We start from the raw sequence: 27,603 nt of genomic DNA on the forward strand, positions 1-27,603 counted from the left end.
CAGTTTGGTCCAGCTTAATGGGTCCATTTTATAATGGAAATGCTCAAGATACCAGACTGGACCATACTTTTCAGTGGAAACGAGGCAAAGGAGTGCAGATCCATTGATACTTGTAACCATGGTAACTGCACTGATGGTTGTGCTACTACTGCTCAACCACTAAGACCGTAAAACACCTCCAGAGAATCCAGAGGAGTGTCCTAAAGGATGAAAGAGAAGTCCTCCTCAACAGTGAGAAGCTTTTATCATCAAAGGTAACGGGAAGACGCATTGAAACAACAACGGAGTTTAGAGACATTTTCAAGAGTTTCTGACTCGAGATAAATCTTTGGTTCAGTCGTTATGTTGGGAATTTGAGTTTTTCTCACAGATTCTCTACAATCCCATGAAGCTAACATTGCCATGAGCCTTTTCAAATGGCATATATGTACTAAATGTAGTCATTTCTTCATAGATTTAAAGCCTTTCACATGGCCGCTTCCCCACTGCAAGCAAGACTTTTAAAAGTTTATGGATCTTGTGGGCAGTTTAATGTGAACGTCTCTTGAAGAGAAATACTAATGTCTTGGTTTGAAGGGATATGAAGAGAATGTGAGGAGAACTTTTCAGTGTTTCTGTTCTGTCTTTGCTCCTGGGGTTTATCCTGGCTCAGATTTCGGTTTGATAAAGGTTTAACGGCGTTTCTGCAGTGAAGCACATAGAACACAAGAAAAAGGTGAGAGGTCAAAAACTAGAGAGAAGCTGCATCCATTGAATCCAATTCACTGACATTCAGCCTTTACTCCACATCCTTTGACCAGTCTCAGAAACGCAAGACTTCTAGGTTTGGAAATACGAAAACCTTCTTGAGATCCAATCATCGTAAAAATGGCATGAAGTCATAAAAACAATACAGATTTCAACGTGGTCTCCATTTCTCTGCACCTCCACAAGCTTATCTCAGCCTGACTGCTGAACTGATAAAACCATTGGAGAGAGATTTCTTTTGGAATCACATTTTTCTGGCCAGAATTGAGATTGAGATCAGCTTCCTGAGTGATGTTAGTCATAAAGGTTATGCCTCTGCTTCCTCTGCATTCATTCATCTCAGTGGTTTTCTGAAACCACCCTCAGCTTCTGCCCCGGGCTGCGTTCCGACCCTGACATTTCCCCTGCAGCTCTGGTCTCTGTAAATCAGCCTAAGTGAAGCTTCTGCAGCAGGTAATGATCTCTGATCCTCACATAACTTTATTGCACATCCTGAAGGAAAGGATGTGTGGGGGGGGTCCTCAGCTCCACAGTTATGATCTAAATCTAAACGTTTCCAGATCAGCAAAATGCTAAACCACTGGAAAAAAAAACTCCTACATTACCCACAATGCAACAAAACTATAGTCAGAAAATGCATTTCTTGGAAACTAACTGACTGGAGGACTGGACTGTGGTCACAGAGTAGAATAGAAATAGGTATGTAAAAGACATGGAACAGAAATAAAATAGAACTGAAAAGAAGAAAGAACAGAATAGAAAATAATAAATTACAATAGAATATGATAGAATAGAATACAATAGAAAATAAAAATATAAGAGATATGAATGTAGTAGAAATAGAATAGAACAGAAAAGAAAAAATATATAATAGCAACGAAAGACTTAAAATAGAAAAGAAAAAAGAATAGAATAGAACATATTTGAAATGGAAAAAAAAAGAAATAGGAATGTAATAGAAATAGAATAGAACAGAAGAGAAAGAAATAGAAAAGAACAGAAGAGAATAGAATGTTTTTTGTTGTCATTATACTTGGTAAAATGAAATTCAGGGAAATTGGTCATCATGTTGGAGTCAGTGAGGAGGGGTTCCTACAGTGTGCACACCCACACACACTCACACTCACACACACACACACACACTCACACCGTTCTTCTGCAGTGAGTGTGTGTTTCACTCACACCATCTGTCTACATTTATGACACTTGAATCACATGTTGATCAGATTATAAAATCCTTCTGCCGCCACACTGCCTAAAGATTGCAGCATGCAGCCATGGTAACGGCCCGACCCACAGAGCTGGCTGCGTGTTAGGACCTCATAAAGGGTCAGGCTCATTTTAGTTATTATCAGTTACAGTGATGAACGTCTGTCAGAACTCTCCTCATAGAGACAGAGACAGTCACCTGCTTCCTCGGGTATAAGATGCATGCAGACCTGCGTGAACGTGTCGTTTGTTTCAGTCCTTCATCACCTGAAACAGCGACGCGCCTTTGTCTTGGAAAGGCCTGTTCGGTCGCTTTGTCTGTGAGCGCTGGTGGGCTCGTGTTACACCGAGAGGTAAGACAAAAGCTCAAACAGCCACAAGCTGAAAGACAGGAAGCATGCGCTCAGACCAGTCATGTGACGCGTCTGCCCGACAGCCTGGCGGAACCATCACACACTGACCGTCACGGCCCTCCATGGCAGGTGGTGCTTGCTAAGCCGTGACGGTTCTGTCCTCCTGCAGCTTCAGACGGACTCTTCAGATGACCTCATGCTGCCGATCAGAACCACCTGACGGCCGCGTAACCACCTGAGCTGCTGTAAACGTCATGCAGTTCTGATACGATCTGCAGGGAACAAGTGTGTAATCACATTACACAAGTTTGATTGGTTACATAAAGCACCGAGCCGTGTTTGGACTGGCAGGACCAACATGACCTTCAGCCGGATCAACACAAAGATTTGTCAGTGATAAGAAGCAGCAGCAGCTGATTACAGATCCGGAGTGCGGTCCACTGCCCAAATATCCATCCCACATCCGTTTGTTCTAATGCAGATTTTTATCTCTTTCAAGTGAGAGTTTTAGTGAAGGAAAATTGAGTGGAGATTCACTGTAACTCTGCATCTCGTCCAGATCTGTCCCGAATAACTCCAGTTTTCTTCTCTGTCATCCAGACTTCCTGATCCAAACCTCAGCTTATCCCTCTGGATCCTGCCATAGACTTCAGATCTACAAAGACTCAAAGCAGCTCCTCCTGAGCATCTGTTCGTCTACAGAAACATCCTCCTCTCTTCTACAACCTCCCTTAAACTTCACCAGAGCATCACAGGAAGGTTGTTGTTGTTGACAGTCACACCAGTTTCAGGTTCTGATGCATGGCTGTCTTCATTTCAGGTAATTGTCCTCAGTGTACTGGAGTGTCTGCTTCTCGGTTGTCAGGTCATCTGGTTTGTTGCTCCTTTGATTTAGTCATGTCCCAGATCTTCTGCATACTGGGTCTGACACCTCCAGTACCTGACACTCCATTCACTCCATCACCAAACTTCTGGAATCTGCTTCCAGTCTGTCACCTTTGCTCTCCGTCCATCTGGTCTCTTGAACACACTGTCACCTTTCCTCCTTCCATCATGTCGACCAAGTCTGTGGTTTTCCTGTCAATGATCCAACATTAGAAACTTCTACTCTAAATTCTTCACTCCCGCCTGTCCTTTTGATAAAAACACGCCCTCTTCTTCTCCTTCGTCCACCAGCAGTTGTCCAGTTTCATCAGAACCGGTGGTGGTCGTTTCGTTTGCTTTCTCTTCAGTTATTTGTCAGGTTATTTTCTGAAAAGTTTCTGCATTGAGACCCACACATGAAAGGACAGAATTCTGCCCCCTTGTGGTGGACTTCCTCAGGATTGATCACATGACCATTTTACATATTTGACATCATTTGTAAAGAAAAGGACAGGAACAATCCAGAGTTGTTTTCTGAGCTGCAGCCTGGTCCTAGTGGTTCTGTTGAACCACGGGTCCATTTAGAGATGAAGACTTCACCTTAAGGTAGTACAAGAAATTACAAAAGTAGACGAGAAGATTATCGTCTGCTTCACAGCAACCATCTCCCAGCAGACTGCCGGGAGAGAGGAGAAGTGAACTTCTTTTCTTGGGGCCTTCAGGCGTTGAGCTGTCATTGTGAACACACACTGGAAATGCTGTTACACTGTTTGTGCAGGACTTTGTGTGATCTGCATGAACTCAATCAGCCTTGAACTAATTGATAAGCTTAAAAGCTCAGAGTAATCCATTTACGTTCTGCTTCAGAGGGTAAAACCATCACACACAAACGGCTGAACCAGAGGTGGAAACAGCTGAATGCATTAAAGCATCCACAGGAAACTGCAGGCGAACACTGTTCTTAAGGACATGCATAAACAGATGAACAAAATCATCAAACCAAACATGTAAACAGATTCAACCTGAGTGAAAAGAATGATGACTTCAAAATGACAGCAGTCATCCAAACCAGGAAGAGGAGGAGGAAACTGTTAAAGCTGAGGATCAAGATCGGATGTTTCAGCAGCAGAAAACAACATTAAAAAGAGAAAGTAAAAAACTAAGTTAATGTATATGGGGTAAGATAGCTTTAAGAAATAAATGTATTCATTAAGAAAAAGTTGTATTCATAAAGAGAGTTGCAGAAAAACATGAATACAACATTTAGTTTTACGCTTCACATTCTCTTTTGAAAATGACTTTTCTTTGATTAGAAAATAAATTTCTCCCTTTTACAAACAGTCTAAAATACGTCACAGGCTTAGACATCGATTTATGATGAAAGAAAATAAAATGCCCGAGCAGGCAGTCTGGTCCGGTGTTTTGAAAAGGTACCGCCCTGCCAGAACTTGCAGTCTCAGGCATCGTTTTGGCAGCGGGATCGTACAACCCTGGCCAGTTAGCGTGGGGAATCCTCGCTTAGCCGAGCAGTTTATTCTCGGGACATTCAGGGCGGGGCCTGAACCAGTCCAGATGTACCGTTCCCTTCGCCCATCACTACCCGGGCCGGGCTCTAGCAGCACCGTGACCCTGAAAGGGGTAACGGGTTAAGAGAGTGGATGGAAATAACAAAAGCAGCTAAGCTAACTCTGAGCTAACTGTCGGCCAACCATAGCCTTAGTCAAAAAGAAGAAAGACAAATCAGAAAGAAAGCTGGGGATTCTGATCCTACTGACTTTTTTAAATTGTTTGTTTATAGCTGTCTGCTATTAGAAATCCAAAGAGAAAGCCAACTATTATTTTATTTTGGGATTGTCAATTTTCCACAATGACAAGCACCAGCGTTGTCAAAAAACTGCAGAAACTCCACAGTTCCAAATGAAAGTCCCGCCCACCAGATGAGCAGAATGGACAGACACGCCCCCACCTGTGAGCAGCCAGCCGGAACTGAAATCCAGCTGGATCAAACTCCCAAAAGAAATTGTTTTATTGTTTTTCACAAACACAATAAAGAAAATGTTTGAGACAAAAACGAAAAAGCTGAAAAAAACCCAAAACAGAATTCCATGAAATATGTAAAAAATAGACAGAAGTGACAAATTCTTATTTTGTCTGGTGTGACGTTAGCCTGAATTTTTTGTACTTTTATTCAAAAACTTGCTGATAAGTTTGTTGACCATTTTTATTCTTGTTGTTTTTATAAAATTACACCTAAAACTTTTATTCTATGTTGTAAAAACAGTTTGTTAAACATTTTTGGGGTTTTCACGGCAAAATGAATCCCATTTTTCCAGACAGAATTTTCTGTTTTTGAATGATTTTATGTGTAGTGTGTGAATATAACATTGAAAAATGACAAAATAAAGGTAGAGTCACATAGGAGAGGTTGTACTGATACCAAATAGTCTTTCAAATTGAAAATACAGAAAACTCAAATATAGACAAAAACTGATTTTAAACCCTGTAGGTTCCAAAGGGTTAGAAATATATTTTCTAAATGTACAAGATTGTGTGTGATTTCATATTGTGATTATTTGTAAAATTAGTGGCTCGCAAATACTGTAACTAAAAGAAAAAAAAAGTGATTAATCGAGATTTATTTTTTCCTTTTTTGTGATCAGTATTTTCTTTTTACGATTCCCGGCCCTTCAAATCTGTCTTTATGAATAGAACTTATTCTTTATGAATACATTTCTTTCTGAAAACGCTCTTACCTCATGTTAATGTTAAGGAGAAAGAAGTGAGAAATGAGCCTAAAGACAGACAGTTTCAAAGATGAAGAGATGAGCAGCGTGTTCCAGGGATCCACAGAGGATCAGACACATGACTCCTTCAGGAAGCACACACTCCAGAACTACCAAACCTCAACTTTCAACATCAGACTCTCCGAGGTTTACGTCTGCTCAGAAGAAAGTTTGTGTTTGTTTGGCTTCATTTGACCTGTCAAGGTGTCATCATGGCTGCTTCAAACGGCTGAAATGTGCAGTAAGTCTTCAGTAAAAGATCCTGAACATCCAGAGTGAAATATTACTAACAATAAGGACCGATGCCTCCTTCATTACTGGAAAAGGCGACATGAGTTATTGTAATGAATTACGTTTTTAATGGGTTCTCTGGAACGCTGGTGTTTTATCTCACATGCAGAACCATATGCAAGTCTTTCTGCGTCGTCACTGAACTACAAGTAGAATTTAAACTGTTGAACTAGTTTTGTTTCCAAGTTTCTGATAAAAAAAAGGATCACACCAGAATTTCCATTAGAAGCGGCGAGCTCACGGATCCATGCAGTCCTGCTGCAGCTCCTGCACTGAGTTCCAGGTGTCCAGAGTTTAACTGCGATTCTGTCTGTGTTTGCAGGCCTCAATATTCTCCGATTTCACTCTGTTCTGCTATACATCTCTATCTTTAAGACATTAGTAGTGTGCTCTGTGCTGTGATGATCTATAATTCCATCTGGGCTGGTTTATAAGGCTGTGCATAGTTCTCGCCCCATATACATCCTGCTCCTCCGAGGAAATGGATGCTTCCTGTCTTGTTCCTATAAATAATGTTGATGGGAAAGTGCTCCGCAGCAGCGCAGACTCTCTGCAGCCAGAGTACACAGGCGGCAGTAAAAGTTGCTTTCAAACAAACGCTAATGTTGTTCAGGAGAAGGCAGAAGATGAACCTCGTGAATGCGAGTCTCAGCGCTGAACCCAAACGATGAGATGATGATTCACAAGTTGATCAATAAAGAAGAACTAAAGAGAAATCCTGAGGGACGAAGAATTCTTAGAACAGACATAAAAATGTGGTCTGTCAGCCTTCAGTTTGACATTCTTCTCCTTTTTATATTCTTTCTCATTTAAAATTAATACTGTTTATAATGTTTTATTCAGAGATAAACACGTCGTTTTGTTAATTTCTTGCTTTTCACATTAGTCATGTTGAAATTACTTATATTTTTAAATGTTCTGAGAGTCCAAAGATTTGCATTTCTTTTTTTTATGATTCTATTCAGTAATTTCTGTTAATTGTATTTTTTGTGGCTTATGAAAAACAATATTCTGAAGGGAGCAGCTCAGTCCTGTTTGATTTATAATCTCTTTCATCTTTTTTTATTTTTTAGCTTTCTTACAGATTAACCTTAAGTGACCTAAACCACTTGTGTGCAGTTCCAACAGCTGGTCCTTTGGTCCTTTGGGGTCATTTTTCTGCAACCAGCTCTAAACAAGGCGAAATAAATATCTTACCATTGATCATATAAGAGGAAGAGTCTCCAAGAAACCAAAATCTCATAAACTTCTACAGAGAAAAACAGTTGTTATTCAGTCATTCTATTGGTCAGAAGAACCATTCTGGCTCTGATACATTTTTTAACATGTTCTTGAAAATCCTAATTTAGTTTTTTTCTTTATCACAAGTTATAAACTGACCAATCAGCTGCCTCAAATGTTTGACAGATTCTCCTAAGCCCTTTAGAGAGGAAGGGGTGTGGACTTCCAACAACCTCCCTCATGATTGGTGACCGTAGTTACCATAGAAACCAACTCAGACCAATCACTGTCAACTGGCTCCAACATGGCGGCATGTTGTGAAAAATTGGCGGCTGAATTGATGCAATTTCGCTGGAACCAGATGTGAGACATTTTGTCACTCACTCTGTCCAGTTCTATTGTACAGTCAGTTCTTCCTACATGGAGTTTTGTCGTTTCCTCACTTAAGTTGTTTTCATTCAGAGGAAAATGTGTCGGATTTAAAGCTGCATTCACTGCTGCTCCCCTGGACTCACTTTGAGTGAATGGAAAATGGTCAAAGATGCCCTCTTTATGGTTGAAATGACCGATCCGCGTTGAGGGTCTTTTCAAACCTACAGACTTACAGTGTAAATGCACCCAGACTGAAGTGAACCGCACCAGAGGACCATGTTCTCAAGAGGACCAGAGTTCTCTTGTTTAGTCCAAACCAGAGAACAGGTGAGCTTTCACACCTGACAAACCACAATGACTATCAGAGGAAACCAGTTCTGGATCAGATCCATCCTGTCGGAGTGAACGCTCCTTTTATCCTATGTGGAAAAAATGTTTTGGCATATTGATGCTTTGTTTTTCTGTATTTGTTTGTCAGTTATTCGTGAACATGGACTGAAGATCTCCTGGAGCCTGAACAAAAACCGCCTGCTGTACGGGTTTCTGCAGGAGCTGCCTCGTTGGTTGGACCACGTTTGACACGTCCTCCTCCTGTAGCTCATCATGAAATGAGCAACAGATTTCCCCAGTGAGATGAACAATTATTTTTTTATCGGTGTACCTACAGGAAAATATGGATTTTCTCAACTCCACCAAGAGCGGACATGTTTTCCGGGCTGCAGCTGGCAGCTTTTGTTTCCCTCACGGATGAAGCCTCTGGCAGGCCGGCAGCAGATTTCGCTCGCAGTTTATTTGTGCAGTGATAAAACACAGGAGCAAAGCAATAAAACCAGCACAATGAAAAACAGTGATAACAAACTGAACAAAGAGAAACAAATGAGCAGATTGGAGCGCTGACAAGAAGCAAAGGGAAAACGGGGGAGAGGGAGGGGGAGATAATAAAGGATGGAGGCGAGGAAGATGAGGATAATAAAGAAGAAAGTTCCCCGCAGAATAAGAGGATTTGGCCACATTTTAAACTACTGTTGATATATAATAATTCTACCAATGTATCAACTCAATTCAACACAGATGAAGACTCCAGCTTTAGGTTCATGTTGTGAGAAACTTCATGATCTAACGGAGACTAAAGGAGGAAAAGCTGCTTGTTCACTTCCAAAGGAGTCGGATGCAGTTTGGCTAAAAGATCCAGACTCAGCTGATGCAGAACCCAAACAGAATCTGGTCTGTTTAGGCTCAGAAAAGGTTCAACATGCATGATGTTCCCAAGTTCAGGCATCAGCTCAGCCACAATCAGGCCACATGAGAACAAACCCAAGATGTAAAGCTAAACAGATAGTAAAACTCAGAAAAACAAACCAGTCAATGCTGAAGACATGCTCATTTGTTTTAAAGGGCTAATACTAATATTTTATAAAATCTCTCAGAGTAAACTATATCCATAAATATGATCATATATTACCTTTGCCGCACAGAAGAACAAGTCATTTATGAAATATGAATTATTTCTGAGGTTTTTTTCCTATCTGGAAATATTTCGCTGCCTGTGGGTACCGCCCATTTCATGACATCATCCTAGATCCGGCCTCAGCAGTGTGTCTGCATTTCTCCCACTAAAACAAACCACATCGGAACTTTTGCAAAGACGGATGCCCATACCAAGTGTCCACCTTTATTATCCCCAGACATCAATACACTGGTTCACAACACAAACACACGTACAGGCTTCAGCACTCCAGTGGAGTCTAACGTAACGAACACCTGTTATACCTGGAATTTATTGAAGACAGGACACAACTGGTAGATATGTGGTATTCTGCATCTAAAATGGAAGTTTTTTTGCTGATCACGGCTATCTCTGTGGAGAAAACTGGTGTTTGTTTTAGACTGGGGGCGGAGCTATCAGAGCAGACTCTTCCTGAAAGGGGCGGTCTCACTCTGTGACATCACCACGTGAGGACTCACTCATTTTCGTAGGTTGGAAGGGGCTGGTGCTCAGAACGCAGGTTTTTAGAGGATCACTCAGAAATGCTTGAATGGATCAAAATATCAGGTTGGGGTTCTTTAAAGTGAGGAATGAACAGCGTAATACACTTAAAAACACAATAAGTTGATTTTTAAAGGACTTTTAATGAGATGTTTGGGTCCACTGTGTACAGGAAGTGGATGTAGCTGAGCTTTTATTTTCATACATGAAAGTAGATTTTAAATATCTTTCTAAAGACAAACAGCTGCATAGCTAAACACGATGAACTGTTTTGGTGTTGTTACTGACACTGTGAGATCAGCAGGAGAGTCAGTACGTAGGAAATGGAATAAACTCAACCCCAGCTGGTGGGTCTGTCCAGTGGTTGGTCCGCTGGGCTGAGATTGTAGCTCTGGGGTTATGGGAACCCTTCTTAGGACGAGCCATAGAGAAGTCCAGACAAGGTCAACCTAGAGGTGACCCCATGGTCACCTATGGGAAAAGAAGTCGACAAAATCTAATGAGTGTGAGATCAGGGCTGTCTGGGAACTGGGAAAGGTGGAGGAAGTCCAGTGGAAACTTGATGAAAGGCCTTGGCACAAGTACAATCATGACAGGACTTTACACATTTCTGACTGTTAGGGCCACCAAATCCTCAGATCTGCTTCTTTGAGCAGGTGCTTGTAAGAAGAGTCCAGGTGTGTTGGACAGTTCCATTAAGGCTTGTTTTCTTAGTGGATTCTTAAGGGACAACATTGAATTGTTGTTCCATCTATTAAGGATAATGTTAGTTGGATGCACTTATGAAGTATAGGTCAAAAGGTGACCTTATGTCACATTCTAGTCATTAGTAACTGGCTGTACAGGTGAGCAGGTGATACCTTAGTGTCCATAGGATGTCCACATTGTCCAATTTCTTCATTTCTAACAATCAGACTGTACATGAGGAGCCCAAAAGGAGTTCTAACTTATTTCACAAAATGCTCTGAGGGACTTTGTACATTTGCCTGCATCTTATCTGTTTCACGGGCGTGGAGAAGATGTTTCGTGGAGAAGAGGTTTCATAGAGAAGATGTTTCATGGAGAAGATGTTTCATGGAGAAGAGGTTTCATGGAGAAGATGTTTCGTGGAGAAGATGTTTCATAGAGAAGATGTTTCGTGGAGAAGATGTTTCGTGGAGAAGATGTTTCATAGAGAAGATGTTTCGTGGAGAAGATGTTTCGTGGAGAAGAGGTTTCGTGGAGAAGAGGTTTCATGGAGAAGAGGTTTCATGGAGAAGATGTTTCGTGGAGAAGATGTTTCGTGGAGAAGATGTTTCGTGGAGAAGATGTTTCGTGGAGAAGATGTTTCGTGGAGAAGATGTTTCATAGAGAAGATGTTTCATGGAGAAGATGTTTCGTGGAGAAGAGGTTTCATAGAGAAGATGTTTCGTGGAGAAGATGTTTCGTGGAGAAGAGGTTTCACCAGCATGCAGCAGTAGAGGAGCGGGCGTGGAGACAGTCTTGCACCCGTGGAACGTTTCTTGCGTGCATGGAGTTTGATAAATGCTCATGGAGTACTTTTGGCTGAAACTTAACCCTATAAAACTAATGGAAAGCATGTGGTCGGCAGTAGATCAACAGGACACCAACATCACATCAAAAGCCTGTAAATCTGTCCCAATAAAATGCTTTGAGAGAGGATGGCATGTCACGTTAGTGTCCTCGTTGCTAATGATCCTAATAACCCTAATGATGCCTTCAGTAATGTTGCACTAATGAGAATAGCATCATCATGGTAGAGAGTGTATCCCTCCATCTACGCCGTCCCCCGTGGAGCCGCACGAGTAACAATCCTCCATGGAAACTACTGCTTGGTTTGTAAAACGGTTATTTCCCATAGCTTGTGAAGATGTTCTACTTCAAATTCTCACCATCCTTCTAGTCATTCAACAAAACTTTAGCTCAGAATGTCTGACTTTATTTTCATGTGTATAAAAGAGAAAGGTAAATCTTCAAAACACATTAGAGGCTATAGTAGATTTAACTGTGACATTAGCATCCTCATCCCAGTTTTGTTATATTTCACACTACAGTTAAGACTGTTCTTTCATTTGTCCTGAAGGCTGGAGCTCCGCCTCACACACATTTTTTCGTATTAACTTTGATGTTGGACCGCTTGACTTTCTCTTCCTGCAGTAAAACAGGATTTAATAATGTAACAGCTTTCGCCACTCAGCGCGGTTTCTTCTGACCTAAATAGTATAAGTGAGGTAAGGCCGGCTGTACGGCGAATCCTCGTTCCTACGTCTCCATGTTCTTATGAGTGTTTCCTTCACAGAAGTTCTAAATATAATATCTAAACTTTACACAACAAGTGATTAAAGGAGTAGCGAGAATCCGGTTATTTTTCAAAATAAAAGATTGTTGAGACTCAAAAGAAAACACAGGTATAATTGCCTATTGATCCAAGGACCGGCACCGGTCCGCAGTCCAGCTGTAGCAGGTTCTGGATGGGCGGGGCTGTGTGCTGCTGTGGGCGGGGCAGATAGAGAGAATACAGAACACATGGGTTTGTCCAAATTCCCTGTTATCACCCATGAAAGAAGTCAGGAAGGGCATCCAGTCTAAAAATCTTTGCCAAATCTAATATCCCACTCAGGAAGCTGTTTCATCGTAGCGACCTGTGACAGTAAATGCCAAATATGCATCGCTCACCGTGACGCCATAAAAGGTGAATTTTCTACAAGGACTTGTTTCAAAATCCACATAGTCCTTATGATGAAAACTTGGATAATTCATAAAAATGTAGTTTATGTACAACTTTTCATATGACACATTATTCAAACACAATGCATTGTGGTCTATATTGAGCAGTGAAAACTTGGAGCCATAGAAGTTTCTGCTTTAAAGCTCCACCATCGATCAGACAGTCCGACTTCTGCGGGAGCAGAAATGAGAAATGGATCTGTGGGTCAGACAGAGATCTGAAATGATTTTAAAAGAATGAGTTCTTCTATTGAAAGGCGAAACTCTTGACATTTGTCTTGAGAGAAATAATTCTGAAATCCTATTAGCCCACTGCAGGAGGGTCATGGCGACTGAAGTCATTTCACTGCTAAAGTGAACAATAATGTAATAAAAGCCTATCAGTGTCTTGTTTCTCGCTCCTTGAGAGCTATTTCCACCGAGTCCGTCTGCGCTCATCAGCTGCGACTCTAAGCCCATTTTTCTTCTCCCCGTTTTACTTTCAGACATCATAAACATCCAGAGATTCCTTCAGGGTAATCTGGACAGCCAACGATTAACACAACAATAACAACACAACGACCCGTGATGTCAAATCAGAAAATGAAAGTAATTAGTCGAGTAGAGCTGCTGAGCTCATTATCATTTCTGTTGTTGGGAACATGAAGGTAAAAATAAAGAAATAAAAATAAAAAAGTATTTGGAAAAAAGAAGGGATGTGTGATGGAAGATAGAGTTTCCCCAAAGGAGAGCAGAGGAGGGGGGGGACGGCTAAAGGCGGGTCCTGGAGGACACAAACCAGAGGCCGAAACACGGATCAGAACAACTCTGCTCGCTGTGCCGCCACTTCACTCCTTCCTGTCCTCTGGAATAAGTCAAGACAAGAACCCACAGAAAACTCATTCAGCTGTAATTATCAGCCGCAGCGCTCCTAAATACCGGGTTTGGGAAGCAGAGGCTTAAGGAAAACAAAAGACTTTAATAAATCTGAAGGTGCAATAAAACAAGCTTGGAGAATCACAGTCCAATAATGCATTCTCCAGAACAGAACTGTGAGGAGCAGAAGTCAGAGACCAACAGAGAGAAACAAACTGATTCTGAGAAAACTCGAGTCACCGCCAGGGCTGGGAGTCGCTGGCTACCTGACGATACGCGATACACGGCTCACGATATCGGTGGTATCGCGATGTTTGGCAAAAATCATCTCGAATAACTCACAATATATAGAAGAACACATATTACTGTTCAGTTTGAACACAATCAGAACTAGATATACAGCATTACCTGTGATTATACAAGTGTGAATGCTAAAGATGCTGAAACTGATAGCCAGCTAAAATGTTAGCTAAATGCTAAATTAGCCAAAAACTGGAAGAGTTTAACATTTGAACGGTGTTTCTAGCTGAAAGTATGCAGAAGTTCACAAGTTTTAAACTACACAACATTTGTAAAGAATTTGAGCAATTTCTCATTGATTTTCTAAGTTTGCTCAATATTTAAAAAAATATAAGGTATATGAATACCAAAAACACAAGCAGTATGTCCTGAACGAGTTGAACGTTTTGATACCAAGATTGATGAAATCACTGACAGTGGGATTAAGTTTTCACGTGCCGAAAAACATACGGAAAGGAGCATGAGAATCACTAGCAACTTGTGTCTTATTTCGTACAGCAAATAAGAGACACTTTAGTGGAACATTTCTGAAAACAGTAATTCTGTCTTTGAAAAGCACCGACACCAAATGAATTTGAATTATCTGTAAAATGTACTGTTAACAATAGTAAACATGAACAGCAGTGCCACTACTTAGTGCAAAATTGTTGCAAACAACAGAAAAAAGTTAAATGATTCAAGTAGCTGCCATACTGGTGGACGCAACAGCCAGTCATCTACCTCCAAAAGAAGGTCTCACCAAAGGATGATTAATATAATGTTTTACAGCCTCTTCAAACAAAAATGAAAGGTCGAGACTTGGTGAGAACCCATCAAGAATCAATCACAGGACTAAATATCTGATACATCAAAATATCTATGTTTTGGCACACCCCGAGTCACTGCAGCCATTTTCAAAGTAAGAGGACATGAGAAAAAGCCTCAAACGCCTCCACATGCATGTGGAACGAGGTCCCAGAAGCTGCAGAACTTCCCCGTCTGGCCCGTTTTCACAGCTTAGGACTGACTGAACCGTTTGAGTCACTCAATGAATTTCACACGTTCCCATTAACACCCTCTGACCTCCCTCTCTGCCTCCATTCACAGGCAGGTAGAGTTGTATGGAAGGACTGCTGTGCGGCATGAGGCAGTATGTTGGGAGCTAATGGCGGATTTCTGACTCACGTTCTATTTCTGATGCTTCAGAAGGCTCTTTGAACGGCAGATAATAGCTGGATGCCTGAGAGCTGCAGGGTGAGCGCACCATCATCCTCTCACACAGACAAACGCTCTCCATCCACTGGCAGCGCTGATGAGCGTGGGCGGCGGCGAGGTGAGGACACACCGACGTGCTCGACAAGCAACGAGTGGGAAGCAAACACTCTTCATCTCTTTTCATGGTGCAAACAGACAGCCAGGCTCTCTACCGTGACCAATAACAATGACAGCTCCGTGCCCTGACACCACATGGACTGTTTACACCAAAGAGAGCGCGCTCCCGTTGTCATGGTGATCGTTTCACCAGTGCTACAGTCATCAGCAGCTAAATAAAATCTGTTTATTGTCAGATCCCGCAGCAGGCAGTGAACACACCATTAGGCTGATGCCAACTCACCCCAGTGTTGTCATGGTGACGATGGTGTACCAGAAGGAGGCTGGAATGGAGGTGAACGTGGAACCCTTGGTGCCTTTCTCAGCATAGAACATGACCGTGGCGAAGATGATGATGGCCATGGTGAGGGAGAAGAGCAGGAAGCCCAGCTCGGAGGCACAGCTCTTCAGTGTGTAGCCCAAAATCCTCAAACCCTGCGAGTGGCGAGAGAACTTGAAGATCCGGAAGACCCGGAAGACTCGGAGGGTGACGAAGGCGCCGCTCACGTCCTCGTTCTCGGGCATCACCAGGCCGATGTAGTAGGGCATGATGGCCACCACATCGATCACCGACATCACAGAGCGCATGAACTTGCAGCGGCTGGGGGCGGCGAACAGGCGCATCAGGTACTCGAAGGTGAAGATCAGCACGCAGGCCGTGTCCATGCAGAAGAAGGCCAGCTGGTACTTTTCCCCACAGGGGAGGTCTTTGACGCTGCCCTTGGGGGGCCTGCAGGGCACGGTCTCCACCACGTTAGCGATGACAGACACAGCGATGAAGAAACCCGTGACGTAGTAAAAGACCAGCGCCATGGTGGAGGTGTGGGGGTTCTCGAAGGCTCGCCACAAACGCTCCCTGGGGGTGCTGTCTGGAGGGAGGGGGGCGTCCGCCCCCTCGTTGGCCTCAGAGTCCTCGGCCAGACGCTCCTGGTTCTCCTTCTTCCTGTCCCGGTACTCCTGCAGCAAGAAAAAAAAACAGTCCGTGATCAGTTTGTTCCTGTGTGCAGAAACCATTTGGAAATGCAGAAGTTAGGGTAACTTTAATAAACTTGTTCTGGAAAAAGACTCCCAAAATCTCACATGTTGATTTTAAAAAAAAAACACAAAACCAAAAAACAAAATATCTTCTACATGTTAGCATTAGCATATTAGCTGCACCTTGAATCAGTTCATCTAAGTTCTCTCTAAGTGCAAATATAAAATTTGGAAAATATTTAAGCGCAAAAACACTAAGGGAAAAGTAATTTACAGATAAATGTCAGAACTGAACAAATTGGACCCTAAAAGTGTGTCAGAGTTGAGACACGATGACTGTCCCAAAAGGCAGACGGTGGATCCAAGTGCAGCAGGTTTCTAGGCACAGACAGAACAACAGCTAAAAGTCCACAGAGCTAAACCAGGGTCAGGCCGGCGGGGGTCAAACACCAGCATGAGGGCATCAACCAGAGAGGTCCGGGTCCAGGCGAGGGTCGGGGCAGGCGCCAAACGAAGCAGAAGATCAGGTCAGGAGGAGAACGCTCAGGCAGAGCGGCACAAACAAGACTCCACACTGGGCAGAGACCAAACACTGCTGGAGTGATTGCTGATGGAAACCAGCTGTGGGGCTCCTGGGAGTGACAGCAGGGGCTGATGGGAAGTGAAGTGTGGAGAACCAGGAACTGTTAGAACTCTGGAGATAGTTCCTGCCGAAGGCCAGTGGGGGGAGATTCATGACAATTACCCAGCTGGAAAACCCAGAAGAAAACTTTAATTAAAATATCCTCCACACAAATATACAAATACTCAATGTTTTCATCCTCTTTTTTTTTTTTCTGCATGTAAGTAATAAACACTGACGGCTCTTTGCTACATGGCAGGTTGTCTAAAACAATGCTGCAGCTGACTCAGAACAGCCAGAGAGACGTCCACATCACTCCTGTCCTTCAGTCACTCCAATGGCACCAGTTTCAGGTTCCTGTCATAGTTTTTTTCCAACGTCTGAATTGTTTGGGAACAAGACTTTCTTATAGATCTTCCAGTCTGCCAGAACGCAGTCCAGACCAGTCCTCAGGTCCAGACCCCCTTAGAGACACAGCGCCGTCTCAGTGGAAGCTGCAATGCTTTTAGAAGAGATGCTTTAACTTTGGAGAAACCACCAAAGCTTTCAAACCTTAACATTTAAACATTTATGTCCATCAGATCGTTTCATTTGAAAATGTATTGCCTTTTAATTTATAGTATTTTTCATTCATGTTTTTTTATGTATATTCGTTGATATTTGCTATTTTTTTATTTCCATCACAGTGAAGCCCTTTGTTCAGCTAAAATGATTTTTAAAGTTTTTTATAATTAATGTAAACTTCATTACTTTTATTCCTTGGCCATGAATAAGCTACTAATCGTCTTTATCAATCAGGACGGTGAAGCGATGATTACTGGATTAATGTGAAAACATGTTCTGATGGTAATCAATGAATATTATGTCTATTACATGAAACGCTATTGATATAGATGTTTACTGAAATTTAACTGAAAAATGTTATTTGACAAATTATCTGACAAGGATTGGATGTGATAAATATGCAAATATTGATAAAAGAAATAACTCAAAGGGTTGGGATTTTACTCCCTTTCAAGCAACGAATTCTCTGTTTTACATGAATTGAAAATAACTATATTTCATGAATCTAATGTAATTATGAATAATTATGAATAACTGCTGTAAAGACGATGGTGTTATCTTCTTTTTCTTCAATTTCTTATCCATGTGTTACCTAATGTCTTAAACGGGATGGAAATAGTTGCGTTTGGTCATTTCTTTAACTGAATTTGATTGCATTTGTATTCATTGCATCATTCCATTATAAAATAAACTGATAAATCAAAGTAAATTAATCCAATGTTACCGACAATGGAACATTCAAAACAGCCCAGATCATTATACTACCTCCATTACTGTCTACTAAATAAACCGTCAACAGCTCATTTCTATTTTCAAAAAGTCAAAGCATTTGTATGACTTTAATGTATCTTATATAATATCGTGTCAGAGGCGGGGAGTGTGCTCACCCTCGTGTGGTTTGGTCTGTATTTACACGACTGCACTCCAGCCGTTAGCATAAGGAAATGTGGAGGGGCAGAAAACAAACAAACAAACAAACAAACAAACAAACAAACAAACAAACAAGAATAAAGAAGACTCTCATACTTTACATTAACAGGCATTTTCGCGTCGTCTAAAACGATCTTTTCTCCTTCTTTAGTGATTGACTCTTCCTTAGATTGATATCTTGATTTCTCCACATCTGCACCTCACTTTTATTTATCTCTTCTCTTCACACTGACGTCAGCATCTCTGGGTTCATTGTGCAGACCCTCGTTCTCAGAGGCACCAGAGTTCTGGTGTTTGGTCCGCCCAGAGCCCAGGTGAGCTTTCCCACCTGCAAACGCAGCAGACCATCGGAGACTCTGAAGAATGATCCGCTTTCTTGAACCAGAGGAAGTGAGAAATAGTTGCTTTTGCAAACCACTTCATGCTAGGCCATGCGACCAATGGGCTGGATGGAGAATTCCTGTCTGCAGAACGAGCAGAAAACCGACTTCCTTGTGATTCGTGGCAGAAATGACTAACACGTGGAGATGACACAGGGCTCGCCCCGATTAGCGTGGAGTTCAGGGGCCAGTCAGGCTGAACTGCTGCTGTTTCCGAGGCTTATTACTGCAGTTTATTGAGTTTGATAATGGGACTCCAAAGCAGCGCAGGGAAGTACTCTTCTCAGATCCATCAATGTTTTTACACTTTAGTTGTTTGGCTGACGAGGCTCCTCTCCGGGGAGGCGTAATGTGTGCAGCGGCAGAGTGTCCAACATTAAATTTAAGTGTTAGGGGGAAATAAAAAGTTAAATGTGCACTAAGCACACTAAGCAAATGATGCAGAGGACCCATCCAGAAGGGTCATGGCACCAAATCCAGAGCTGGAAGCTGCGTTCCACGCTGGGACAAAGAGTCCAGGCAGGATGGAGTCAGTGGGCACCGACGCTTCAAACAAAACAAAGCAGAATTTTTCAGGAAAATGTGTTAAAGTCTTTGTTTCTGCTCTGCCTTCCCCAGCAACCCCCTCCACCTGCCTGTTCATTGATCTCCCACCTGGACTCGTTTGCTCTGGAATCTCTCCTGGTTCTTTCAGGGTTCACAGATTGAATCTGTAGCTGTGGACCGGAGTGAGAGAACTGTCGGAGGAGGAGGGCTTGGCACTTCACGGCAAGTTTCTGAGTCACGGCATCAGTCGGACTCCTCTCTCTGGTCGTTGTGAAGACCCTTCCTGGACTGAGAGACTTTGCTAACGCAGACACTTCCCCAGCTGTGTCTGTCCAATAGGAATCAGTGTGGAGGACGCCGTCCCATCCCTGCTGTTCAGTGTTACAGAGTGTCTGTTAGTACTTAAAAAACAGCATGTTGGTCTCTGCATCAACCTGTTCAGGGATGAATTAACAAAGCTTTGTTCTTCACATCCTCTGGTCGGAGAGTGTATCTGTCCCTCTAACACAATTGGATACACATCGCGGTCCATGGTCCACAAATCCATACATAGAAGATTCAACTCACGTTTTGGTGATACGATACAGTCCGATTCTTTTGCCAAAAGCCCTCAAATCTAGATATTTATTATTCATTTGGCATTTAAAGCTATAAACAACAATCCATGCCTTTGAACAGACAAACTTTATTCAATGATTGACTTGGAGAAAGCAAGCTTGTGATTGGACGGCTGTTTGTTTGCATCACATGTACATAAAAATACAAAGACAGTAAAAAAACATAACCTGACAGATATTAAGTGTTTGGTCGATTTTATACATTTTAACCTACATGATCTTGTTCATGTCAGTGGTTTTCAATGATTCTGCAGTTGTTTGATCTATTTTTTACATCCCTGACTGATACTGCTGTTACTCCCGGTGTCCGATCAATATTCCGATGCACATCTAACATTTTTACATCCCCACCCTCGAGGGGTTCTTGTGTTTTGGGATTCAGTTTTTCCTAAGACTCTAAAAAAGTTGAATCTGAGACTTCAAGAGGTTCATGGGATTGTTGAATCCAGGCTGAAATGTGATGCAGATCTTGATTAGAGATATTTTTAGATGTCAGAATGTGAATATGAAAGAACATGTGTGGATTGAAAGGTCTTGAAGTGTCATAAATGTTCTCTGAGAACTAAGAAAGAGACACAGCAGTGAGATGAATATAATGTCTATACAAACTGAAACCTTTAATTCTGGCATTGAAACTGAGAAAAGAAAACTTTACTAATGAGAAAGAGAGGCGTTTTTATTCCTAATATTATTTAGCTTATTAAGTATTTTATGGTGAAAAGGTGCATTTCTGTGAGTGTTTGATTTCCTTTCGTTTTACAGTTTAGAAGAAGACTTTTCTGTCTCTTCAATCAAAACTTCCTGTTGCTTGTACATAAATGTGGTGGGTGAAGGTTCGGTGTTGGTCACAGAACTACGAGTTGATGTATTTGTGAGAATCTTCTCATCCCTTGTTGCTTTCAGCTCTACAGCAGACCCTGAAAGGCTGTTGGAGGACGGCAGCAGCTCAGGCGTACCTCCATGCAGCAGTCTCCGATGATCTCTGGCACGATGCCGTAGAAGGCCAGCTCCTCGTCGAAAGCCTGGATGCACTCGTGTCGGGGGTAGTGGAGCTTCCCGGTGCGGTAAAAGTTCAGAATGTGCCGGAACATCTCCGGGTCTCTGTCAAAGAAGTACTCCTGCGTGTCTTCGTTGTAGAAGAACTCCTTCTCCGAGGACCCGAGCAGAGTGTCCGGGTACCGGTCCAGAGTGTTCTTCCATGTCTGCAGAGGACAGAGAACTGACCATCACTGACTTGTTGGTAAGTAGAAAAATGACATATACTTTTACTCAGGGCTCTAAATTAACTTTTTTGGTAATTAGTCAGGATGGCCGGTAACATTCAGAGTCTACCAGCCAAATTTGGACATTTCTATGAAAAAGGAGTTTATGTATTTCTATGCAAAAAAATAGTTTCAGTTAATGATTATTGTCTCGCAAAACAAAATACTAATAATAATTGAAAATGTAGTCTTCTGTCAGATTTATGACATCATAGAAATGTAGACCTAACGTTATTTTAACAAAAGACACTTGTGATGAAAACAAACTTTTCTTTAAAGCATTGAATTACTTTCTCTACAAACAAAACACAGCAAGACGTTATCAAAGTATTAAATATTGATCAGTACAAACTGTTTATTTTTTGTTGTGAGTCAATCCAAACGACAATAGTGGACACAAAGCAGCAACGTTTGTGGACGACCTGCTGGATGCTCAGATGTGGTAAAACTTTGAGCCTCGATGTCTGTTTTACAGGATTTTTTTTTTTAAATGTCCAATTTTATATGCTTATATATATATATATATATATATATATATATATATATATATATATAAGCATATTTCATTCAATAAAAAAAATAATTAAAAAAAACTTTATTTGATGCTATATACTTCTATAAAAACAATAAATATTTGCTTTAAAGTTTTTTTTTCCAAGAATATCATGCATAGAAAAAACATATTGAGAAATGTGCAACGTTTTGCCTTATTGTGTGTTCTTACAGAGTGACAATGAAATGGAGCAAAAGGTGAGTGTGTTTTTTTGTGTTGGCTGAGATCAGTGTGAGCAAATGCTAGAAATTACCAGTGCACCTGAACGCAGCAGTAGGGAACACTTCATGAACTCGTATAAGTGTGGAAATTCCATGCAGTCCCTGAATGCACCACCTGCTGGGAATGTAAGGATCAAATCGGCGAATTCCACAAAATAAAGTCAGAATTAAATGTTGTGAACTAACTCTGGGATTGTTGTAGCCAAATGAGGAAGGAGGGCAGATACTTAAAGTCATCGTTGTGAGTTTGAGACCCGTAAGAGATGATGAACGATGCTTCACCTGCCAAAGTTTTATCAGCATTTGTTAAGAGCCCAGTTTATACTGAGCTTCACGACCTTTGTAGAAGGTCCGAAAGGCTTTACTGTCCCATTCACCTGTTCACACACATTCACACGCTGATGCCAACACCACCAGCAGCAAAGTTCAGTGGACACTTCCACGCATGGGGAACCGAACCTGTGATCTTCTGACCAGAGGTTGACCGCTCTACCTCTGCACCATGTTGCTCATTCAAATCCAATAGAACCAAAGTGTTTCAGGCTGTTTGCTTCATCTTGTTCTTCCTGTTTTCAGTTTTAAATCGCAGGAATAGTCCAGAAATATCTGTGACACGTTACACACGCGACTCCTGCTGAAGTCAGACCTGTGCAACTTCTGACCGAAGAGCATCTTTCATTAGATTTTTACATTTTCATTGAAACTGAATCTGCTGATTTTCTTCATGAAGAACCAGGATGGTCCACAGGAGCTCCTCCTTGTTCCGTCTCCTCAGCAAAGCTGTTCGTCTTAATGCCTGGCAGCCACGAAGATCTATTTTTGTAGCAAAGACCAATTTATGGTTATTTCTGCATAAATGCACATCAAAGTGCTGATTCCTCGAGCAGCTGAGAGCCGAGCTGCAGCACGTGGAGCCTCTGGAAGTCCCTCCGGACGTGACAGTTTTCCTGACGAAGTCCAGTCGTGGTGACACTTGGACGGGTAGCAGCTTTAAAACAACACTGCCTCATTTAGAAAGATGGATTTTCAACAGATCATCTGCACAGCAGTTTCTGATCCTCCCAGCAAAGCCTTTCTGAATAAATACCACAGGTAACACGGAGGATCATGGGTAATGGAGTCTTTGACAGGGCTTCGTATGGAATAATAATGATGATAGTATTAATATTCATGATTCCAAAACTGTTTACAGTAGTGTCAAACTCGATCACACAAGAGGCCAAAATCCAAATCACACTTTGGGCCGAACAGGATAAACATTTATTGAACAAACTAAAACTAATGTTTTAAAGCTTTAAAAATGTAACTTTTAAACCAAACCTCAGAACACGGCCAGTACTGGGACCCTAAATCTGGCCTAATCTGTGTCTGGTATCACGTCCAGAGCCAGTACTGTTCTGCGTCTGGTACCAGGATAACGATGCGGTCCACGTCCCAGAACCAGACCGGTACCAGTTTACAGCCTGGAGGTCGGGGGTTCTAGGATGGGTTGGGGAGACCCGGAATGTCAATTTTTGACGCGGAGGAGTCCTTAACCAAACGTGACGACTTGGTAATGAGAATGTGTTGGAATACGTCTTTAGGCCGTTAATAACAAAAATATAAAATGATCCGGGGGCCGGATATCACCCAGCGGGCCGGATCCGGCCCCCGGGCCTTGACCTCGACACACGTGGTCTACAGGAAGGCTCAGAGAGGACTGAATTTCTCTGAGGTTTGCAGCCATGTTCTCCAGTTTCATCTGCAGTGGACCGAGCACTAGAGGTTAGAAGAAACTGATGTAGAAGCTGGATCACCTGGTTCTTCACGTGACTGACCCTCATGAGGGTCGGTCGGTGGGCTGGAATGTCAAGACCTTTAGACTCATGTTTGTTCTTCGGTTCTGTTTTCCTACTTTTGTCCATATTGAGACCATAAAGTGATATTAGATACTAGAAATTAGACGAGATATTTTGTCCTTTTTTCATTCCGGATGGAAAAAATCTGTTTATTCAAGAACAAAAGTCTACGTCTTGATCATCGTGCACGGTGTCATAAAGAGCAAAGCGGCCGAGATGATCACTTATTTCTTCATATTAATCTGCAGCTGAATTATGAGAAGTTCCGTCCTCTGATGTCCACGTTTGTCTTTGAGCTGCTCCCGTCTGAGCTCACATCTCTCTGAGCTTCAGCGAACAAGGTAAAGGTGTTAGAGAGATGCTGACATGTCAACCTGGAGCTGGACCTCCTGAAGGAATCCTGCAGCATCTCCTGAACATTTTATGGAAGGTCGATGGACCGCATGAATAATTTCTGACCCTTTTGACATGGAGAATCACAAATGCCGACACATTTCTTTGAGAAGTGCGGCTGACAGCAGGTTGGTTCTAATATCAACCCAGAGGAGATTCAGAGAACTTCTCAGAACGGCTGAACACAGACACCGTTAACCCTTTAGCTCCAGTGTCGACATTCTTTTGAATACTGGAGCTAATAAACACAATTAACATGATTCCAGTGGATTTTGATTTGGAACAATGAATTTTTAAAGTGTTCGCTGAAAAGCTGCAGAACCAGCTGAATCACATTTTGTCAGATATTTTTGATGTTATCATCCATGTTCTTAAGTTTAAACAATGTTTCTTGTATCATCTGAAGATGCTAGCTGGAGCCTTATCCTCAAAGTCCTATGAAATCATATATTTGAAGGTAAATTTTGAATTAAATTGAGATTAATTTACTATGTACGTAATCCAAAAATAATAAAAGCTGTAGTTTCATTTGAAAATGTATTAAAGAATGTTTTTTTAGCACTTTGAGATGTTTTTAATAGGAAAGGGACTTTGTTAATAAACTTTATCATTCATTCATGTCATTGAACGTCATCAGTCTCCCTCATTTCTGGGTTTGGGTGACAATCATTTACAAGCTCAGTTATATAGATTTTAGCCCAGAGGCAATATAGGAAATCAACAATTTTAAAAGCTTTAATTTGAGCTATACTTCATAAAAATGGGTTCAGAAATGAGTAAACTAGCCCGGTTTCTGTGGTTGATGTCATTGAAACAGCAGCGTTCTGCTGCCATGACTCAATAATGGCGCCTACATCCGCACGTCTCTGTCTATAGCAGCTAATTGATAAGGCTCAATCCAGTGATCAATATCAACGGTCAAACCCCTTTCTGCACGTGCTCAGTTGTCACATACCTGAAAGCGGACGCCGCTGACGTTGACGTACAGAATCTCATCTGACCTGGACGTGTTGTCCACTGGGGGCTTGGGCATGGTCTTCTTGGCCAGCGGCAGCCAGCCCACAGCCGCCGCCCTCGCGAAGGGCAGCCATGTCGCCACGCCGGCCGCCATGTTGCATCAGAGCGCCCCACCTGCAGAGTCTGGGATGCTGTGCTGACAGGTAGGAGGTGTGCGGGGGCTGGATGACCTCGGTTAAGCCGAGCCGCTGGAGCAGAGGTCAGACATGATGGGGGAGGGCGGGGAGGAGGGCAGACGGAGGTGTCAAGCCATCAACGGCGTTGAAAGGAGGCGGCAGGTGAGACCGTTGTGTGTCAGCAGGACAGGAAGTCCAGAGAGAGGTGACTTCCTGCAGCTCTCTATCTAAATCTATGACCGAGCGACCATTCAGGTTTAGCTGTGAATCTGTGCTCAGCAGAACTCCAAACTCCGACTTTCATAAGAATCCAGTCTCCGAGCAGAAGTGTCCCTCTTTAATATTGCTCTTCAGGTTTATTGCTGTGGGAATTTTGATCGTAAACAGGAAAGGCAGCCTTAAAACGTGAGCCGTTCTCTCAGACTCTTAATAACTTGATGATGCTCCCTGAAGATGCAGCAGAGACAGAAGGAGGCCCTCGTCCGCCGTGGACACTGTGGATCGCTCCTCTTCCTCTTCTTCCTCTTCTTCCTCCTCGCTGCTCGTCCCTGATAGCGGTCAGCAGAGATCAGAGCAGAGACTCCAGGTTTGAGGCTGTAAACCAGGAGGAGGGCTCTCTCTGCTTCCTGTCCATGTAGGGCTGTCCTGTCAGAAAACACACAAACACAAAAAGACTCAGTAACGCAAACCAGGAGAGGAACACGAGCGAGGAAGGGGGAAAGGGTGAGAGGAGAAAGTGGAGATCGTAAAGAGGATGAAGAGGAGGCCGACTGACAGAATGCAAAGGAGAAAAAGAGATCTGATCTTGTTCGAAAAAAGTATAAATGCAACATAGGAGTTTTAATAACAGAAAACTTAAAAAGAGAATGAAACATTTGGCTGTAGCACTGGTCCAAAGGAAAACCCGGGTTTACTTCCTGTGGCCCGGCCGCTGCCTGACCACGTCTGGGTCTCCCTGTGCCTTAAGAATACAGGACCGCGTCAGGAAGGGAATCCTCCAACAGACCACCTGTGGGGATCAGTGACAGCTGGTTCACTGTGGCGACCATGACGGGATGTGCCGAAAGGTGAACAACAAGAAGAGGCAGAACGTCCCTGTTCAGAAAGTAGTACACTTAAAACGTATATTATTGAGTGTTCTTGTAGTAGCCTGTGGCGAGTATACTATAGAGCAGGGATGGCCAAATGCAGCCTGTCAAACTATATGATCTGGACCGCCAAACTAAAATAAATATAGTGATATTCCTTTTTACTGTTTTCCTTTTGGTGTCTCCCCATAGATGGAACACTACAGATATATTGACCTTTGTTAAGGTGAAAGTTACAGTATTCTACATTCATCAAGGGTTGAAAGAGTTGTTTTTTTACTTTCATGTGTGTTTTCCATTCCGGACAGTCATTTTGTGATCATTCCAACATCACACGAACGCAGCATTTCTCTAAGTTTGCGTTTTTCCCAGACGGCATCGACCCATTCGTGAAATCGGCTCTAAAATGAGAAAAAAATGTTGTTATGTTGAAATAAAAACATTGAAATATTCTGTTTTAAAATAAAGATGTATTTATAATCAAAGTTAGAACATGGTTCCCCTCTAGATTCCATGTCATTTCTGTCTCGTTTGAGGTGAATGACCCAAATATCTACTTCTGTGTCGATTTCTTACTGACCACAAACCAGCAGGAGCCACAAAGTCTTCCTTCACTCTAAAAATTACTATGACACTGATTTGTATTTATGTTATTGATATTATATTTTAAATATCGATTAACTACTTTTTTATCTAAAGATAAATAGACTTTTATCAAATTATTCTGTAAAATATGAAACATTGGATCAGTTAACAAAAACTCTGTAATTTGTTATATTTGAAAATGTGATTTTTTTTAAATTAAAACTTTCAATGTAACAAAATAAAGAACTTTTGCTAATTGATCCAATGTTTCTTTTTTTAGTGTAAGAGATACTTCATAACTTTTGACAAAGATTCATGTGAACCGCAAAGATTCTCATTGCAGCAAATATAGCAGGAAGAGAAATGTCATTTTGTGGTGCTTCTAACTCAGACATTTTTAAATCTAACCTACAAAAATTACATCAGAGCTAATTAAGTGACACTTGCTGTGCTTTTCAAACCATAGGGTGAAGTTAAAACCTTTAGATTTGATCAGAAATGAAAACCTGCCTCATAATTCAGTGCACCAGTATTCTGGTCGTGACCTCAACTGAATTCTCTGTTGTACACACATCTGTAAAAATGTTTAGTTCGACTTGCGATGCGTACTTTCAACTGTTTGAGAATATGTTTCAGTCAGTTTACTTTTTCAATTACTTTAGTTTTTTTTCAAAACTAAATACGTCATTTTCCTTTACAATAAAGAGGTAAAAGAGCCACATGTGGCTCCAGAGCCTCGGGTTGCAGACCCCCGCTATAGACTAACACTCAACCAGACCAGTCTTTGCTGAGGTAAAGCAACTGGACAGAACAAATGAAGACAAACGTGCAGATTTC

General features: G+C 42.0%; 1 protein-coding gene across 1 annotated transcript in view; it reads right to left on the bottom strand.

Moving 5' to 3' along the window:
- Positions 1-27,603, bottom strand: part of kcnd1 (potassium voltage-gated channel, Shal-related subfamily, member 1) — a 75,173-nt gene that overhangs the window by 32,020 nt on the left and 15,550 nt on the right. Inside the window, exons 2-4 of the mRNA XM_024263864.2 lie at positions 24,916-25,738; positions 20,650-20,895; positions 15,304-16,016 (exon numbers count right to left, since the gene is read on the bottom strand). Of these exons, the coding sequence (XP_024119632.1) occupies positions 15,304-16,016; positions 20,650-20,895; positions 24,916-25,071 (1,115 nt within the window). The 5' untranslated portion in view covers positions 25,072-25,738. The remainder of the gene's footprint in view (positions 1-15,303; positions 16,017-20,649; positions 20,896-24,915; positions 25,739-27,603) is intronic.

This window comes from Oryzias melastigma, linkage group LG7 (genome assembly GCF_002922805.2).
Source record: "Oryzias melastigma strain HK-1 linkage group LG7, ASM292280v2, whole genome shotgun sequence".
Lineage (NCBI taxonomy): Eukaryota > Metazoa > Chordata > Actinopteri > Beloniformes > Adrianichthyidae > Oryzias > Oryzias melastigma.